Here is a 21,415-nt window from a genome sequence, read left to right as displayed (position 1 = left end):
AACAGTAATATCATCTATACTAGAAAGATACACTCGCTTCATAATACATAGTTCCATCGTAGGATATAAATACACTTGCCTTTATTAAACCATTTAAATAATGTATTGATTGAAATACTCTTCCCGGGATTCGAGATGAGAATTCCCGAGACGCGGACCATCAAAAATTGGGATCGACCCTAGCAGAAACCCTAGGTAAGTATTATTATTTTGTTTATGTCGGCCGATCATGTGAACGAAGAGACATGCGCAAGGTGCACACTATGCCGCGTCTCTTTCCACGATATACGATTCCAAGGAGGAATTCACACGCAGGCACGTGGGCACGCACGCACGCAATAGACGGTTATTATATGCGACTAGAGTATTCGCTATTTTTTTTAATTTTTCTATAACAATACTACTTACATATGTATACAGAAAACATCCAATTAATACGTCACTTTCCAAATTCAAATTTAAAAATTTAATTCACTTTGAATTAAATTTTTCTACTTCATACAATCAATACATGATACATTGTTCTGCATATAATAAATATGTATAATATTTCATATGCATAAAATTCAGCATACAAATCAAACAAACTTTGAATATTTCTTAAATTTTAAATAAATACAAGAAACAAAAAAAAAATCGTATAAATATAGGTTACTAAGTTAAAATTAAACACACTGCCGATAACACACCCCACTTAAGTAACCAGGAACTAACAGTTGTATAATAGTTTAGCGACATCGAATATTTATAGTTGATTTTTGGCAGATGACTCACGCACATTCCCATATATACTCAAATCTAAAAATGTAAATTAAAATAAATGAAATAAAAAATCAAATCAGATTAGCCACACATGGTCGTATTCACACGCAAGACAGATAGACACACACATTGCGTAAAATTAAATTCCTATTTTACGCTCGACCAAGGTCAAGGATTGTTTGCATTCTGTTCTGATCTGACACAAGCGAAGAAATGGCGTGTCGTGAAGTCTCACACACAGATATAATCGTCGACTCGTGACGGCTACGGATCACTCGGATGATGCTGCAGAATGGGTCTTCTTTCGGATGCACAGAGGATTGAGGAGTTGCAGACACGGTCACGACCACGGCCGCGAAGGTCATTGCCGTCACAAAGCCAGCACCAGAACCTGCTCCAACACGAGGAGTGTCTGAACCTTTGAACCTTTTAAGTGTAAACCACCATAAAAACAACCACCGAGGAGTTTCGCACTTTGCTTCCCATTTTCCAATTCGGGATTGCACCAAGCCGGGGATCCTATCAGCAGAGAAACAGCTGATCTTAGAATACCGATAGATTAAAAAAGTTTAAGCAAAACATCTCCATTGACACTAATTAGCTTAACATATTATACTTAATTACATATTATGCTTAGTATAAAATTATTGAGATTTTATAACCTCTGCTTTTCATACGTAGGTATATATTATATTGTTAAGTGCTGTCATTTTTCATGTTCAACTAAATCTATTGCGCATCTTATCGCATTAATAATAGGTTTTGTTTGACAGCACGTCTTTACTGTAATCCCCCATTTAGCGCTGTTGATTGGCTTTGACAAAACAGATCGTTAAGCGAATCTAGAGCTGCGAATGTAGAACAATTTGCCACAGGCGGCCAATTAGATTAGCGTCAAAATTGGCGCCTTATCTATACGTACGTACGTACTTTAAATTGAGCATTTGATACTCATAATATACTTATCTTTCAATTGTCTTCCCGTTTTTATATTTATTTAATAACTAGTGTTATGCCCGTTGATTTCAACGGGTGGCTTCGGAAAGGAATTGATACAAGAATTAAAATAAAGCTATATGTTGTATATAAATACATACATACATAATGCGCCGTTCGCCCGCGTCGAAATGATGAATGAATGTGTGTGCGTGTGTGTCTTTGTGGATGTGTGTATGTGTGTACTTTCCCACGCAGCGCGTCTCACGCTGACGCCACCCGTTCCAAGCCAGGCGCTCAATATCATGAGCACATGTCAGACGCTCCACACCCCCCCACTTCCCCGCTTCCCTAAGCATAACGTATACTCTTGGTATTCTAAAATTTGTTTTTTTTTATATCTTCATTCTTGTCGACGCGTCCACCACATACCCATGTATCCACATAAATATATACATCGCATCCGTTTTTATATATATTATAGTCCTTATTTATTAATTTAGACCTATTCCAATGTCCAATCAGACCCCACCGTAATTATTTATTTTTTCACATTAGCCCCTGTTCTACCAACTATTCCCGTTATTCCTTTTTATTATATATACAAATATCCTGCTCTAAGGTTTTTTTTGCTTTTAATTTCTATTATTTGATCATTTTTCTCAGTAATAAATATGTATGTACATATGTAAATATATTCAATATCTACAATTATTCAATGCTTTTTTTCTTTGTTTTTATTTTATTTTTTCATCGTCAATAATCTTGTTAAAAATTTTTTTGCTGTCAATGTTATATGCGTTGTAATGTTGTTTATTTCTATTTTTTAAATAAATAATTACATAAATTCCCATAACCTTTTGTATAATAAAATTTAGATCAAACTTTGCACAATGATTTCCGAACAAAACATTCACCTTTCAAATTTTACATTAAATTATTTATGTGGCCAACACCTCCATTTATTTATAATTTATGCTTAATTCTGTAATGCGTTTGTTTTGTTACAAGAGAATCTTAAGCCATTAACAACATTCCTCAAATCGTTCAGATAAGCTACAATAACAGAGTTATGCACAACACCGAAAGATCCGGGATTGTAACCCTTACAGAAGTTAGCAAATTTTGTATTCATAATTTTCAACAGCCATCATTTGAATGATATTACATAAATAATTCGAGCACCAAATGTATCTGCGACTTATTATATCCTCATTAAATCTAATTTCTCCAAATGGTGAAATTTACCCCTTTTTAAGGACCAATACAATGAACTACATATGTACGTATGTATATGCTTCCCTTCCTTCCTATATTTTTCATTTTTAAATTTTATCTTTAATTTATACCAGGAAAGCCTAACAGGTATCCACAATGCGCCTTCCTGGCCAGAAAAATTGCACATATGATACAAATATTATTAGTATTATACAAAGTACATAAATACATATCAATTAATATCCACAGAGACATTTGTGATCAAATATATAAATTTGCAGCATTTTAAACAATTCAGCAAAATTCGAGATTGCTGGAAGCTCGTGATTTTGCGAGAAAATGGGTAAGGTTGTCAATTTGTTTGAACCGTTTCAATGAAAATCAGATAAATTGGCAAACTCTGATAGGAAACGATCGACCTGAAGTCACAAATCCAAGGTCTGGCCAGCAGAAACAGTGGGATTTGAACCCGTGAACACTCTGTTCAAAGCATTGTAAGCTAACCACTAGTCTAAGCTAGCTAACCACTTCTGGCGATGATGCGACGAATATGCTCTTAATCGTTATATATATTTGAGGGGTTCAATATGAAAATAAACTTTTCTTGGAAGATTTCACACCGAGATGTAAGGTACGGAATATAAAAATGCGGTATGTATTAATCACCGACACCAATTTTGCTCCAACTTAATATAAATTAAATTATATTCATATTAAATTAGTATCATGAAAGATTTCGCATTGTAAATACATCACTCGCGACACAAAGTGATGTGCGATAGGATTCAGAAGAAAATTCTCCCAAGAATAAATGGCACGTTGAACACATTCGCAAGATTATTCAGAAAGCGCCGACATGACACTATGAATCATTCGGGCTGTAACTTCTACATAGGCGACAAACAGCTTCAGTATCACAGTATCCCTTCCCAGGATAGTTGGTCTTGGGTCTTTTGTTGGCGAAGAAACCAGTTTGACCAGACGTGGGATAAATAGCGCCAGAGTTGCACAAACCAGAGGTGTTAATGCGGGCGTGCAGACACGTGTCCACATTATCAAAACAACAATAATAATAAAATTATTACAAGCGGAGAAAAAAATACGCAAACAATGCCCGGACCTGGTTCAAGCCGAAAAGTAGTTTATAACGGATCGCCTACTATACAATTTATCGGTCAGACCATTGTAGTGCTTTTTTTTGTCTTGCCTAGCCTTTATTGGCCTGTTAGGATATCGAGACGTAACAATTGAGCAATTTGTAAACTGATGGAAACACTGGGGCGTTAATGGAGCTCAAACTACCTACGAATTCATACTGGATCGCAATAATTCGTAACGACCTTAGCTAATTTTTTATTAATTCTTTTGTTTTTCATTATTTTTTATTAACAGTCAATATTGGCCAATAATTCCACTTTTCTTCATTTCAAGAAATATTTCTCATAACATTAAATATAATGTTTAGCGTCTGACAATATTTAAAAATATTAGTGGCCTGTAAATACGAATTTTCTGCTCTTTCGATTTTCTGGACATATCGAATCAAATTAAAAAAACTATAAAATTTGTAAATTAAGTCAAATAAAAATAGCGTTTTTGAAACTAAAAATTGGCCACTTTCAAATATATCGGCTCACGTGTCCTGGGATCCTGGGAATCCCGGGAACGATCCTGAGTTTCGACCGTGTGCCGGGAGTTGAAAAGTTCGAGAAATCAGAATCGACTTAAAAGTAGTGATAAAAATTTGTGAATTAAGTCAAACAGAAATAGTGTTTTTTGAACTGAAAATTGGACTTCGGCCACTTTCAAATATAGCGGCTCATATAATGTCAAGATTAGGGATTGCAATTCACTGTCAATTTATTTTATATACCGGTAAACGTTAAAATGATTTTTCCAACTACCGGTATACTGGTATTCACTATTATACCGATATTTACCGGTAAATGCAAAAAACTGTTTTTTCTAGATAGCTCTATGTGGTTACTATTCCAAAAAAGTTAGCCTATATTGAATCGTAAATATTAAAAAAAATAATCTCAGGTGAATAATGTCATATATATAAATGCATTAAAGAAAATTCGTAATAGTATATTCATAAATATAATTTTTTTATTTTTGACCATCATATTTATTTGTTTAAAGTTTGGACCATTTGAAAATTTTGATCATACATAATTGAAACAACTGTCTGTTTGCATTTACTACATTTAATATAAACAAATTCAAGACCACCTAATCCACAATACGCCATTTGCATCGATTTTTAATGTATATAGGTAATGTTATGTAATTATATGCCTATATATATATATATATATAAATATGTATATGTACTTAATTAGCGATATAATACTTAAATATACAAAGAACTTAAAATATACCGGTATTTACCCATGGAGAAATTTCGTCAATTTACCGGTAAACCGCTATAACGGTATTGTAATCCCTAGTCAAAACTAATTTTCATTATAGGAAGTAGAACAGTGGGTTCCTTCTGTGCTCGAAATATGTAAGTTTCATTTCGTAAGTAATAATAGACTCCTCTTCCTCCTACCCAACTTTTCACTAGTTTATGCAATTTTTTGTTCGAAAAATAAACCGTTGATGTTGGTATACACATATCTATGTATGTATGTAAGTCTAAAGGATTTCTTTTTTAATTTTTCGTAATAAAGAGGTGTGCAAATTTGACGTGGTTGTCATTTTCCTTCAGCTGGTTCACGCATCGAGACCGATAAGGAGTCTGCGAAGAAAACAGGTAGTCCACATCTATAAACCAGTTCTGCTACTCGTTACTGTGGATCTTCAGCGACGATTTGCAGTCTCGAAACCCGTGCAAAAAATGCGAATAAACAGATCTGTCGGTGAGATGCAATCGACCAAATTAAAATGCAATTTCACTTTTCGATTTCGTCACGAGTGGACATCGAAAATGACAAATCATGATAAGATCGAAATAATTTTTTTTTGTGTGTTCCGTTTCGTAACATTAAAGCGGTTAATTGCCGAATTAATTGCATCGTGATGGTTGACTCTTGCGAAAAAATAAATAGTTCGACACGATCACCACGCCACTTTCTCTAAATTTGATAACAATAAAAAAGTACCTATAGCATATATGTACATACATATATATGTATATAATGGGCTCTTATGCGAAAAAGCGAAATTAGACGAGGACAAATTTTGATGAAAAGACTTTGCGGAATTATTTGCAATCCCATATGCAACTACTTAATAGTCATTGAAATCGCATCATTGAATAATTGAAAAGTATATAATCAATTTATATTTTTAAAATACATAAATTTATATTACATATTTATAATGATGATGATAAATGATTGTTTAGTTTCCTTACATCTAAAGGAAAATTTATGATTCATGTTTTTTTTTTTATTTAAGCTTTTGAATTATATAATATAATTGATAGTCCTTATTTATTAAGCAAGATACTATTCCTATTTCCAATTGAAATAATCCTTCATTATTTTACATTAATCCCTATTCTACCAACTATTCCTGTAATTCCTTTTTTTTGTAAACCTAAATATCTTCTATACTTCTATCTTTTATATACCTAAAGTTCTTCTCTTATTAATATTCTCCCTCATATTCGTTGTTCCTATTCTTGCTTTAAATTTATATTATTTGGTTATTATTCTTAGTATCACATATCTATCACTATTCAATGCTTTTCTTCTTTTATTTAATTTATTTTTAGAAACTTGAAATTAATCTTATGCTATGTGCATACATTGCAATGCTGTTTGTTTCGGTTGTTAATTTAAATAAATAAATATTTTAAAATAAATAAAATAATATTACCAAGTGTAGCTCCATTCCAATTCATTACAAAATAAAACTGCTCGTCTGGCTGTGCCCAATCAATAATTTAGTACGTCAATGATAATAATATATTTATAAATATATGCACATACATTATGTACGTATACATTTTCCAACATCAATCATAATATGACGAGCTCTCCATTAAATTACATATGTATATGAAATTTCAAATACATACATTATATAAAACAGTTTAAATCTATGATATAATACAAACAAAAAAATAAATAAATCAAAAATTGCAACAACAACCGGTTGCATACCATCACTTTTCCCAAAAGCGATAAAAAATGTATCAAAATTCAGAAATCAGATACAAATCGACCGAAATTCATTTCGATTATATAGGTACAGTCGAACCAAGCGGCTGTATTATAATACGTAAAACATAGACCTGTAATACGATACGAGATGGAAATTGCGACATGAACAACCGGAAGTGGTCCAACCACCTGATCCGATCTTGGGGTGTCCAGCAGAGCGAACAGCCGCCGCACCCAAACTGGAAAAGTGCAGAATTTTGTGCATACACAAAAGCCGGCTGACTCACGAACTGGTCCTGTCTGAAAGGAGGACCCGATCGACGAGATTGAGCGATTGAAATCGAAACGTCCGAACCGTTCGTAAAACGAGACATAACGTAATATAACGTTTGATTAGAATCGCGACGCGAAGAAAGCGGCTTTCCCTCGAGGCAAATGCGGAAAAAATATTTGCCTCGTGTCGCTCATTAAAATCGATCAAACTTCATATGTAGTTAGTACATAACTGCCACATACATATGTGTGCAAACGTCGACAATGAATTTTAATCTACTTCTGAGGAAAATTGAATCGGAAAGCTCGCTGTAAAATTTGTTCCAACTCGACGCTAGTTCAAACCCAAAGTGATAGTACGTACATACATTGTATGTACAATCTGCACGGAAATGGAGTTTCTATTTTGAGCGAACTTTTCCGTCGCTTTCCGCTAAGCAATCAACCTACAGTTGAATACATATTTCCTGCACCAGATTTACATGTTATCGAAGTTAGCAATTGAAAATTCACCGTTTTATTTTTATACATATACACTAGGGTGAATATATGTACGTCCCGGTTTTTACGTGATTTGCGTACGTCCCGTTGTTTTCGAAAAATTGTTTGATTGATTTATTTAAAATACACGGGGAAGGTGGCAAAGCCGACGAAACAAAAATATTCATAACAATAATAAGAAAAAATTGTTACGGTCAATAATTAGTGCACTACTTAGAACCCTTTATGCAGAAAACATCTTTGTCCGTTTGTTTATGAATGGCATATTTCCAAATGAGTATTTAATTCTTAAACCTACCCGGAAATATTAGTCAATTGTTGTTTACAAACCGGACACTTGTTTATCTATTTTTGTTAATTGTTTACTAATTAAGTTTAAAACTGAATTATTTAAAAATAAAGCTAGAAATCCTTAATTTCATTACTTTATCTATTTTTTTTATTTCGTACGATCTTATTATTTTTTCAAATATGGGATTCATCTTTATCGAAAATTGTCCAAAGCTAAATATCGTTTGGTATATATCACTGTCAAGCAAGGATAAACACTAGTATAGAGTTTCTACGAAACAGCTCCTTGTGTTTCTTTTTGAAAAGACGGTACCATGTACATATGTATGTGTATACCACATGATACTACGTATGTGAACACGTACACCATTTTATATGTAGATAGTTTTTTTCAAACTATCTAAAAAAACGTCCCACATACCCTTATCCTCGAAACTATTATTTACATATGTATATATATATATACATATTTCAAAAAGTATACGACTTTCTTGAAAATTCACATTTTATCAGATCATCTGGCAGTGGCGTAGCGTGAATTCCCGGTGCCCCCCCGCAAAATATTTTACGGCGCCCCACCCCCCCCCTCCCCCATATATTAATATTAGCAAAATAACTTTCCAAATTAATATTTATACTTTTTGACGTATCGATATGTGTACCTATATATCAAAGTGCATTAATAGTTTAATCTGGACGACCAACAAGCAGTGCACAATCTGTTTAATGTAACTGATGGTGAATTTTCCTTAAAAACTTCTCACCTCCTAATGGTGACAGCGAAAAATTTATAAATTTTATTGGTTTTAATCATATAATTTTGTTTTATTGTTAACACATTGAAAAAATATATACAAGAATAAGAGAATTCTCAGCTAATAGGTTGAAGTGGCACTGACGTTCAAAAGATGGAAAAAGACGGTAGTCTTTACACAATGATCAATTACACCATGAGGATAAATTCAAAATACGTTAATGTATGTACATACACATATAGTACAAATAGGTTGAAAAATAAGAGAAGTTTTTAAAAAAATTACGGAACAAATTAAAAAATCCGTGAAAAAGGCGCGCTTCGTGGCGCCCCCCAGGTCTCGGCGCCCCCCCGCATTGCGGGGTCTGCGGGCGCGGTAGTTACGCCACTGATCTGGCTAGCTAGCGTTCGAATGCATGGTGGGTCGGTATTACGACGTGCACTATCGCGTGGTTCATTAGGGAGAAAAAGCACTGAGTGGTACTTGGTACGTGTACCATGTACTCATGTACATGACACACAGTCCAAAAATCACCCTCTGGAGTATTTTTGGCTATCCTTCCTTGCCAGTGAATCAAACGATGAATCCCATATTTGAAGAAATGTAGGAGAAACTTGTCGGTTGCATATTGATATGCATAAACGTGCGAGTTCCCAAACATATGCATTCTGCACGTGCAAGTACTTCCGAATTCGGTTTGGGGAACATCTACTGTCTACGGTCCCGGCGGAAAGCCAAGGACACGTGACGTCCCATACCACTCAGTGTGTTTTCGCCTTTAGCGTTCGAATTCACTGACAATAACAAATTATAACATATAAATTGTATTAATATTTTAATAATATTAAAAAAATGCAACGGCTTTGTGTGTGCTTCCGTTATAATTAGCAGAGAAGTGTGTATTATTGAACTGTAGACACATGTGTGTCTGTTTTTGTTTTACGGTCGTCTGGAGAGCGTTTAATGGTAGACACGGGAAACACTATTTGCAGGTTACTGGCTAATGCTTGCCAAATTATTAATAACCTATTCGATACACTTGTATTTATTTATTATTCAGAGTTGACACAAAAAATATAGCTGTTACTAAAAAAAATTCTACAAATCTCCAGAATTTCCTTTAATTTATTTTCTATAATATGTAAGTATGTAATTGTGAACGTGTTCCACGATATTAAATTATGTACATATGTACATACATATTTTTTATTATATTTTTACATATATGTATACAGGATATATACCAGGAAGACTTGACAGGAAGACCCCAATGTGCCTTCCTGGACAATTAATTATAAACAATGCAGCATTTTTTTTATTATTACATAAATCACTGTATTTCCAGAAGCTGAAGAACACGAAATAATAATTCATTAATTAATTTATTACATAATTAATCCATTGAGACATCTGTGGATTTTAGATGTGTACATAGTTTTTACAAATTGTACATAAAATAAATACAGAAGGTTTGTGACAACAGGAAAGATGATTTTTGCCAATTTTGAGGAACCGTTTCAACAATGATCAGTAAAAATTGGCAAACTCTGATAAGAAACGATCAATTTGTAGTCAAAAATACCCCCAAATCTAACCAGCAGTATAGCGGATCGAACCCACTGATCACTTGGTGCTTAACATACACGCTACCATTAAGCCACACTGCTGGCTAATGTACATAGATGTTCCTCGGGCGAGTGAAAGTTGAAAAAGGATAAGTAAAAAATTAAACTTTCTTTGAGAATTGTGTAGTCTGTGATCTAAGTTAGAATAAGTAAAATGACAAACATATGTATACATGTATCAAATGTGGTTGTTTTAAATAAAAAAACTGTAATTTAAAACTACCTGAAATTATTTTTGTGCGTTTTAATCGATCGTTTAATTTTTGTTCGGTTGTATAATTTGGTTTACAATGCACTCCATCTAATATTGCAAAGCCCAAGCTGATTAATTAAAAATCTAGTATAAATAATATGAAAAAAGGTGTAACAGGAAAAGCGTTAGTTTGCATGTGGCGTTTTGTTTACGCGGAAAACGCCGGAAAAGCGACTGTGAAATCACAGAATCCACTTAGTAACGGTCTGTTATAATTTTAGTGGCGTTTGCTATTCTTTTCACACGAAATGATGTAATACGTGGCGCCTATTTTCCACAATAAATCATCTTTTATTTAGAACTTCCATGTGTATATCGACTGTTCCGCTTCGAAAAGTGGACCAAGCCCGAGAGAATTGCCCGGATTTTTTCAACACATCTTTTTTATGCGCAAACGATAAAACGAATCTCGATTTAAATCATCAAAGACATAACGTAACCTTTGAAAATAGCACAGTGCACAATGTATGTACATACATACAATGTAGAGACACATCGGTAACTGCAATATGTATTATACACAGTTGATAATTTCTAGACACCCGAGAGAACGTTTATTTTCGGCCGCACAATTTAATTTCATAACGTTTTCGTGTTTAATTTTATTATAGGAATATAAATAATAGGCGTTTTACGAGGCGCCGAATTTGGCGCCCCGGCTAATTGGGCGCCCGTGATAAATTGCCCCATTTACCCATAAGCAGCGCCGGCCCTGATCAGAGTGTCAGTTTTACTGATGGCAGTCGAATGTTTATAATTTGTCTAACGCCAAAAAATCTGAACCAAGCCGTGCTCTGCCAAAGAGCTGTCTTTCCTACAAAACAATTCATTTTCTATCACGTAAAAATTTCCCTTTAAAAGTGTTGGCTTAAAGCAAACGATTAAAGAGTGTTTCTTCAGTTTTATAGATAAAAAGTTGACGGAAAAAATCTGGAATATCGCTTGCTAGTTACGATTGTATTGAAAGTATTAAATGTTTCAGGAACTCTTTGGTCGAAGTCGAATTTATTTTGCAAACAACCAAAATTTTAAACATCGAAAGAAATAAGAAGAGGTTAATAAAAAAACGGAAATACTAATATCATCTATTCGCAAGTGACCCAATAAAATCAAAAACCACATAACATAAGTTGAAACTAAAATCATACCAAATGATTGCATTCCAAATTTTGTCTATGTCGTTCCACCGACTTGAAATTTCTCGAGACTCGTTTTCCTGCCTTTATCGGTGTATTTCGTCATTGAGTTTGTATATATACATATGTTACAGTTGACGTGTATCTTCCAGTTGTAATATGTTTTGACTAGTTAGAATGTAATTCATCTAACCTAGTACATACCAACTATCATGTAGTTGAAGTGTGCTATACAGATTAAGAACTATTTTTAATAATTATTTAAACAGGTATTAAGTACATTTTTAATTAAATTCAATTGTATAATATAATATGACTTAATAATATGTACTGTTTTGACGAAACTTATCACGCATCCGCATACACATGCAGCTGATAATTTATGTACACATTCAGATGATATTCGAGATAGATATTTACATTTGAGTTACCCTAAACGAAATAGAATTCTTCGACGCCATAAATTTTATTGCCGAGGCGTTCCAAACCGGACGATACAAATAAACAAACAAAAAAATATAGATATATTGAAACACCGTAAAATTCAACATAGAAATAAAATTATCGCCACCATACGAACTTTGTTAAAGCGACTCGACGTGTTAATTGAACCCCTAGTCGGACGACATTTCTATGTATAAAAATCGACGTATTTCCTCCACTGAAACGGGTAAGATTTTTAATGGAAAATGTAGCCCCTTTGATGATTTTTCAAGGCGACTCATTGACGAGTGTCGTCTGCGTCTGGCGGTCAGATCAAAAGCACCACAATCACGAGAAGTATGCGAAGAGGAAGAAGTGCCAGTCGTCGGACGAAGACGTACAGAACATGAACTCTGTCGAGATGAAAATAAATGGGATACACGAGAGAGATGTCACACAGTGGTTCGGTCCCGTTTTCAGACCAGACGGGAAGAAGTGCCCGACGCAAATAACCCACAGGAGCTTGCTAACAAAAATACACGACTTCCTACTCCAGCCATTCAATCGCCGAGGATGCATTTGTATGTAACTAGGATTACCACAAAGTCAACACGGACATGGAAAGTGCGGCAGAATGAAATAATAAAATCGACTCTTTGATCATAGATCAATGCAAAATAATACCTCTACATCGATTTCCCTGCTGATTTGAGATACCCGCTCGTTATTAAAATTCTTCCACTATTTTCATATAAAATGAAAGCTTTATTAATTATCTTGGTTTAAGTCTGCACAATGATATTGGCTTATTTATATTAGCTTCATTTTCAATCAAGTTTTCATTCGATGGAGCCGTTGATATCGAAGAAAGCCGTTTTACAAAATTGCTGATTGTACGCAGTGGTGTAGCTACATACATATGTACCTCATAGCAAAGTCATGCCGAGCATGAGGGCCCAGGTTGACAGGGGGTCTAAATTTTTATATTATATAGATAATATACAATATAGTAGTAGTAAATAATTATTTAAATTCAGGTGAAATAATAGACATGTCCGATAGTAAATAAAAAGAAGAAATATGGAGTGCATTTGGACGAATGGATGTATTTAAATCAAAATTCCACTGAAGAAAAAGAAAAGATGATCAATGCGTTTTGCCAGTGATGACTTATGAATGTTAAACTTGGACATTGAACGCCAAGCTGCTACATAAAGTCCAATGCACTTAAAGAAGTATGGAACGCTGTATCCTCGGCATAACGAGGAAAGTCAGGAAGCTAAATATGTGAATACGATAGAGTAAAGAGATTGAAATGTCAATGGGCGGGCCACGTGGCTAGAAGAATGGACGAAAGGTGGACAAAAGAAGTGCTAGAATGGTACCCGAGAGAATGAAAAAGGGTTAAAGGAAGTCTGAAGGGAAGATGGGTAGACGAAATTAGGAAATGGAAATAGGAAATAGGGTAAGATGGATGAGAGTTGCGCCAAACAGAAACGAGTAGACGCGTGTTAGAGAGGCTTTCATATCCAGAAATGGATGGTGAGTGGCTGTAGATGATGATGATGCATATATAAAATATGTACAATATATAAATTAAGATAATAAATGAAGATATGTATGTACACTCAATATAAATTAACATTGTCCAACAATCTTATTTTGGTTCAACATTATTTTACGATATATGTCGAAATGTGAATAGTTCACTAGCAACTATGTACATATTTGGACTTATCGTTGCGGATCATTAAAAGCTAATTGGGTTCAAGTGGGATAATTAGTCACGTAATGTCATTATTAAAAAAAGATTTGATTGGAAATATATCCATTAGACTCGTCACATAGTTTTACAAGCCTTAAATCGTGAAAGACGAATTTTTACAATCTGTGATCTAAGCTAAATTTATTTTTGGTAGATTCTTATACTAATAGTCCTATTTAAATATGTACGTATGTATCAACAAATAATTTGAATTATTTCATTTCATATTTTAAAAAATCACGTTAAGGGGAGGGGTGTTTAAATTTTTGAATCTGAAATTCCTAGCTACGCCACTGATTGTACGAAATTCGTGAAATATAAAATGAGAACAAAAAAAATTTAAAACAACAACAAATAACTTTTATTACGTAATCAACATAAAATCATTCCAATAAAAATAAAATATATATTTAACCTCAATAAAATGGATGAGCTCAATGTGAAAATAGTTGCACAATCGTGTGCTATCTTAGAATGGTGGCATTTCCGTTCCAGTTTGAGACGTATAAAAATCCATCATCTTCAAAATATATATATATATATATATATATATATATATATATATATATATATATATATATATATATATATATATATATATATATATATATATATATATATATATATATATATATATATATATATATATATATATATATATATATATATATATATTACTTTATTGTGACCTTTATTTTATGTTGACGAAGGAATTCAAAATAAAACACGAAAATCGTTTTATCGCTATTTTATATTTACCCACTTCTCCGCCGCATTTTAAGTATCGCTGCACCGAGAGTAATCCATTAACGTTATCTGAGCGTTGACAACAAATTTTTAAACGATCCATCGAGAAATATTACATTTAAGCTGCACAATAAATCATATTTTGGATTGAGAACAGATGACGCTTCGCTGCATCTCTTATCAATAAACATTGATGTAAAACAATTTACATTATGTAATGCAAACAATAGCTGACATGATGCGTCTTTAAATGTTGCATTTAGCAACATTTAAAAAAATGTTTTGAAGTGCAATAATATAATATGATATAATACTTAACTTATGTTCGCAAAAAATCGAAACGTCCACATTCCATGAAAACATAGGTACATATGCAAGATACAACATGTGTACACACATCCTGTTTGCTAAAATCTTTGTGCTAATTGTGTATTGAAAAAATGCACCGTGTTAATTGTATAAAATTTCTGAGAAAATATTGATTTTTAAATTTTACAAATTAAATCGTTCCATTACTAATAATGGAAGCGGTGGGAAATTTCTTTGACGTCACGAAAATATTCATTTGCGTGCGAGAGTGTTTTATTTATTTGCTTTATTATTTTTTCGATAAATTAATATACGTGTAAGTGAAGAATGTTTTCCCTGTAACTTCTCACAAACACGGACCTTCATAAATCAGACTTTATAAATAATTGAGCTTTCAGAAGGTAAAATAAACAAATTGAATTAAAGAAGAATTAGAATGCGCCTATTTGATTATGACTGCATTATAAAAAATTAACACCATCGAATATTCGTTCTATTATATCATCTTGTCCACTTTAGAAAAAGATACTCAAAAGTGATCGAATGTAATATTTAAAAAAAAAAACAATAAAACTTTGATGACTCTCCATTACACAATCAACCAAGGCTGTGGAGTCGGAGCATTTCAAGCGGAGCCAGGGTCGTAAATTCGTGGAGTAAAAATATTTATGAGAGACGATGAGAGCCTATAATGCAAATTTTTTAAGATATAGTGTGATAAAGATAAAGTTATAGGGCGTTTAAACAATTAAAATCTGACAAAACGAGTGGGGGGCGAAAAGTCAAACAAACAAGGCTACTGGCCATTGATGGTGAATGAGCTGTCACTGTCTCCAAAATTTTTTGATTCTTAAACGTGTTCATTTTGATTATGTTCACCATAGAATGAGCGGAAGCAATTTAATTCTCTATCGGTGACCAAACCGCGCAAAATGGCAAAGTTTAAAACCGATCGGAAGAATGTAGGAAATGTTGTCAGACTGATAGACGAAGTAAAACTAATACAAACCTTGTAAATAAATCAACCGACTCCGACTCCTTTTTAATATTTTATTTAAATTAAAAGTCTTACGGTATGTGTAGGCTAGAGTATTGAAGTTTGTAAAAATCAACTCATAAATCTAAATTTAACAATTTCTTTATATAAATAACATTATAAATGAAATCGTTGAATTGCTTATATTTTGATGTGTTTTGAAACCGATGTTTTCTCCGTTTCATACTTTTTTTTAGTCCCATTTTTTTTATTAATTTGATTTGTTTGTGTATGAAATTCATACACTTACATATATTATACTATGAATGTACTTACTTTTTATTTATATCTATTTAATCTAATAAATAATTTCGAAAGACACTTTGTAACCATGTATGTTTGTAAGTATGTAAGGTTTGTTGGTAACATCGAAAGCAAATCAAAATTTCTATGTCGACGATTCGATATGTATTTTTTTCGATTCAAATAAATTTAATAAAAAAAACAAACGAATATTTACTATTAGATTCGCCATGTTTAAGCTGTTTGTATTACAGATACTGAGCGAAGCCGGGTAAAACAACTAGTTACCAGTAAATTTAATAAATTAGGCCACATGTCAATTTTAAGTGATTATTTTAAATCCTTTATTTTTTTATATTTTGAAAATCGCTATTATTTTTATTACTAATCAGTTGCAAGAAAAGTCGATTTTACTAAATGCATTAAAGTTGGAGTCGGAGTCGAATCATAAAATAAAGTCCACAGCCCTGCAATAAGCTGTTATTCTTAAACTCTGTGAATGTCTCGAATTGTAATAAATTTATGATTATTTCTTGCACTTCGACAACGAACCCACATATGTACACCGCGTTGAGTGTTCAATGTTTTTATTTTTTGATAAAAATACACCATTACCGTTGTTTCCCAATCTCCTTAATGATCTGATCTGGTATTGTGACATTTTTATGTTCTGAATGAAAATCATTTTAAACATGCAGGGAGGCTAAACAGAAAACGACAAGAGTAAGGACTTAACCAGTGATCAAAAGATCGATGATGTCCAAACTTTAAGTGGGTTTTAAATACTTTTGTAACTTATAATAGTATTTCATAAACAAGTTTTGGATTCAAAAATCCGAATTTTTCATTTTAGGTAAAATATCGTTTATATAATACAACGTCCTTGCTAGTAATTACCACCATCAATCATCCATAAATCGGATATTGACGTGCAATTGGACACCTACACACGCACACGACACGTCATGAAAGCAACGTCTCCCGAATGATAACAAACGTCTGTCGATTTTTTCCTGCCGGGTAACGCAGGTGCGTTTCGTCGACGCGAAGACGAACCCGTCAAATCTGACGGTAAACAAAAAATTCGGGACGAAACCCTCGTCACTCGAAAACGGGTGGTAACGAGACTTTTGTCCATCCCGAATCGAAAATTGGCCGATCGCTGCGAAAGATTATTCGTATGTACATATATTTTTTATCTTTTTTGATTTATGCGAATCGGTGAAACTAGATCGATCGTCGAGATTCGGGGAGGGGAAATTTGCACCGGTATACGTGTGGCCGAAACCGGACCGCGGTCCGCGAGATAATCGCCCCTGATAGTGGCCCGCGGGCGATCGTATCTTGAGCTTCGTGTGCGATCTCGAAAATCTCCTCCCTGGCACACACGCACGCGTGCCAGATAAGTATCTCCATCCGTCGACCAGTAAGTTGGTCGGTTGTCGTCGTTGGGAATTTTTTCGCAGACGATATCGACGCGATCGCTTGCGATAAGAAAGCGTCCTGACAAATGACAGAAGCTCCCTACTGAAAAATGGGTGCATTCTGTGGAAGTCTGTATCTTGAATGAAGCTGAAAACGTGTCATACATATATGTACATACATATAATACGAGTATATCTAAGATCAATTCCCATGGATTTTATAGCGCAAGGATGACTTTACAAGACTTACATATTTTACAGTGTAGCAACTTCAAGATTATGATAAATCAAGAGGACTGAATATGAAAATGAAAATTTTTTAAAAATTATATATATATAATATGTAGGATGGCAAATCAATACATTTACATAAAATATATTCGTTTTAAAGTAAATATTTTGTTACATTGTTTTACGTGTTTCTAAAAAATAATGTATAGTTTATTTTTTATCTCGTGTCATTTTCTTTTTTCAAAGAAATGTACGTTCTGTTAAAATTATATTACTTGAAAAATGTAAAAATAAAAAATCAGCCTGTGGTGCATGAATATCAAATATTATATTATATTTTTTTATTTTGTATCCACATATTTTCCTTGTACACAAGAATTATTACCTTGTCAATATTAATAGTTATTTGAGTGGAAAATTATAAAATTTTTGGACGTACAACACATTTTATATAGAGGGTGGGTGGGGAGGGAGGGAAATTTTTTTTGCAGGCGTCCCATTTTGAGTCCTGGGAAATATGGTCACCCTAACTAAAAGGCTCATCACGTATACAATTATTATGTTGAAAATTTTAAATCTTTCCAAATAAGGAGAAACTGATTTTCATAGGAGGGTAGTTTTCTCCCGAGCTACATTTCTAGAAATGAAAAAATCCAAACATCCATCCATCCGTCTAAGTTTATCTATAATCGAATTATCAACTTTGATGAATTCTACAATTGAATTTTACAATTGAAATGCATTTTTTTCTTATATGAACCTTCGTTTCAAATAAAATATGTACAAAAATTTCAAACATCGCAAAGAACCCTTCTAAACATTTTAATAGAATACGAACATTTAAATGCTCGTCGAACCACCTTAGCCAATTTAAGTCAGTATTTTCGAATTTTATGTTTTTAATTTCTCAAAATTTTCAAAATAAACAAACAACCTACATACATATATCACAGAAATTACACTGTCTACAACTTATATAACATCACACTCTACATATTCTCTACATCAGGGTTTCCCAAACTATGTTTCGTGGAACACCAGCGTTCCGCGACAATTTGGAAAGGTTTAATACACTGAAACACATTTAAAGATCTTCTACTTCATATTGAATAATTTAACAAAACAAAATAATTCAGGACAAAAATTTGTTGAAGTTATAACAAATCCTTCATGGTTGATAAAACTTGCATATCTGGCAGATATTTTTACCAAGTGCAATGAAGTTAATTTATCATTACAAGGAAAAAGTCTTACAATTTTTAATACATACTCTTAGATACAATTGCATCTTTTGATAACAAAATACAATTTTGGATTTCATCTAGTTGAATCTAATAATTTTGATACTTTTCCTATTTTGCCTGAATGTTTGAAATATTTAAATTTTAAAGTAAACGAAGAAGTTTCCAAACTATTTTTAGAACACGCATATAACTTGAAAACAACTCTTACAATATTTTCCGAAAACTAGTAAAGATGATTCCTGCATTCGGAATCCATTTTTCGTGACAGCTAAGCCAGTAGGCTTAAGCGCCTTAAAAATCTAATTAATTTAATTAGTGACTGATTTGAAACAAAAATACAAATATCAGACTTTAAATTATTTCTGGGTGAGTTTGTCAGAAGAGTAACGCAGTTTTTCAAAACAAGCCATTATTGTTTTACTTCCTTTTTCTACAACCTATTTATGCGAAGCGGGATTTTCTTATTATTCTGCAACGAAGTCAAAGTGCAGGGACAGGCTCGACGCCACACCAGATATTATGTAACATGCAATTTACCAATATTGTGCCTGATATCAAGAAGATATGCAATTCAAGGACTTAAATCATCAAAGTCATTAAGTGCTTTATTTATTCATATTTTTAAGTTTATAGGTAATTTTTCTAATAGTTCCGATATATTTTCCGCATATTAAAAACACCTATATCTATTTTTAGTTTGTCATAGGGTACGACATTATTTCTCCAGGGCCTGGGATTCTTCTCGGTGGCCCTGGAAACTACCCAGCCTTAAAATAAGCCAAGTGTTCCATTGCAGAAAAAGTTTAGGAAACCCTGCTCTACATGCATGCAGAGTGCAGAATATCCCCATCGGCTATCGATATCATCTGGTTCGTGTACGACTATGATTATATCATAACATGATAGACACACACGTACATTGAAGAGGTGCGGCGCTCGCGAACAGGTTGTTGTGAAGTGAGCTCGCCAATATAGTGATTTACTTTGATTATAGTAATCATGCTTCAATTGTGGAAATATAGCACGCGGTGATATGCAAAATGGTCCATCTAACACCTGCACCGCTTGCAACAAAAGCTAACATGAAAATGACCCGCTCCGAGATGAATTGAAGAATTTGCACTCGATTGCAAGACCGTTGACTTTTGTCCCAGTTTGCTAGTATACAATTGGTTAAAGTGATGTGATAACTCACCAATCCTTCACATGCCGAGAGTGCGACGCTGGATTGGGGTTGTCCGACAACTGATCCCACGTAGTGACAGTCGGCAGCCTGTCGGATGGGTCTGGACCGAGAGTAGCCGTCTGCACCATGGCGCTCAATGACTAGGGCGGGCGCTATGAAAGAATGCGACGGCCTGTGGAAAATCGGAAAATTTTAATCATATTTTCATATACATACATATTTATTTTATACATTAAGTAGGTACAGTAATAATTCATAAGCAATAAGCTTCTTAAGAATATTAAAATATTTAAATGAGAATCTAAAAGCCTAGTTTTCTAGTTTTGGCACAAATATTTCCAGCAATGGCAAAAACTTTTTTTAATAATCTGTTTTTTCATCTGTCAGCAAGTATATTTTCATTTCATTTTTAAAGTCGAGGCTATTTTTATTAATTTAATTTTTTAGTTTTGTCTTTAATAACTCTTTATATAGGTAATTCTTCATTTATCATCCCAACACCAACACTCAATTTATTGTCTCATCTTCATCAGAATGTAAAAAAAATCTTCCATTGTGGAATCGTCAAAACAAGAAGGATACACTTGTTTCATACATACATAATATGTACATAATTCCACCGTAGGATATTTATTATACACTTGCCTTTATTAAACTATTTAAATAACGTTTATATTGAAATATTTTTCCCGGGATTTGAGATGAGAATTTCCGGGACACGGGTTATCAAAAATTCAGCCAGCCCGGCAGAAACCCTAAGTATTATAAAATATACATATGTATATTGAAGAAATGTTTTATAAAAATAAAATCTAAATATATATTTAACATTAAAATATAAGCCCAAAATTAATAAATAAAAATAATGTATTTTGAAATTGCATGATCTAATTTTTTTTTAGAAATAAGAACATGTAATTTCAACAAATTGTTCGATCA

General features: G+C 33.2%; 1 protein-coding gene across 1 annotated transcript in view; it reads right to left on the bottom strand.

Moving 5' to 3' along the window:
* AdamTS-B (ADAM metallopeptidase with thrombospondin type 1 motif B) overlaps positions 1-21,415 on the bottom strand; it is a 141,377-nt gene that overhangs the window by 50,346 nt on the left and 69,616 nt on the right. Inside the window, exon 4 of the mRNA XM_077434917.1 lies at positions 20,486-20,648. Within this exon, the coding sequence (XP_077291043.1) occupies positions 20,486-20,648 (163 nt within the window). The remainder of the gene's footprint in view (positions 1-20,485; positions 20,649-21,415) is intronic.

Source organism: Arctopsyche grandis, chromosome 1 (genome assembly GCF_051622035.1).
Source record: "Arctopsyche grandis isolate Sample6627 chromosome 1, ASM5162203v2, whole genome shotgun sequence".
NCBI classification, from domain to species: Eukaryota; Metazoa; Arthropoda; class Insecta; order Trichoptera; family Hydropsychidae; genus Arctopsyche; species Arctopsyche grandis.
This window is presented reverse-complemented; position numbering and strand designations above follow the sequence as displayed.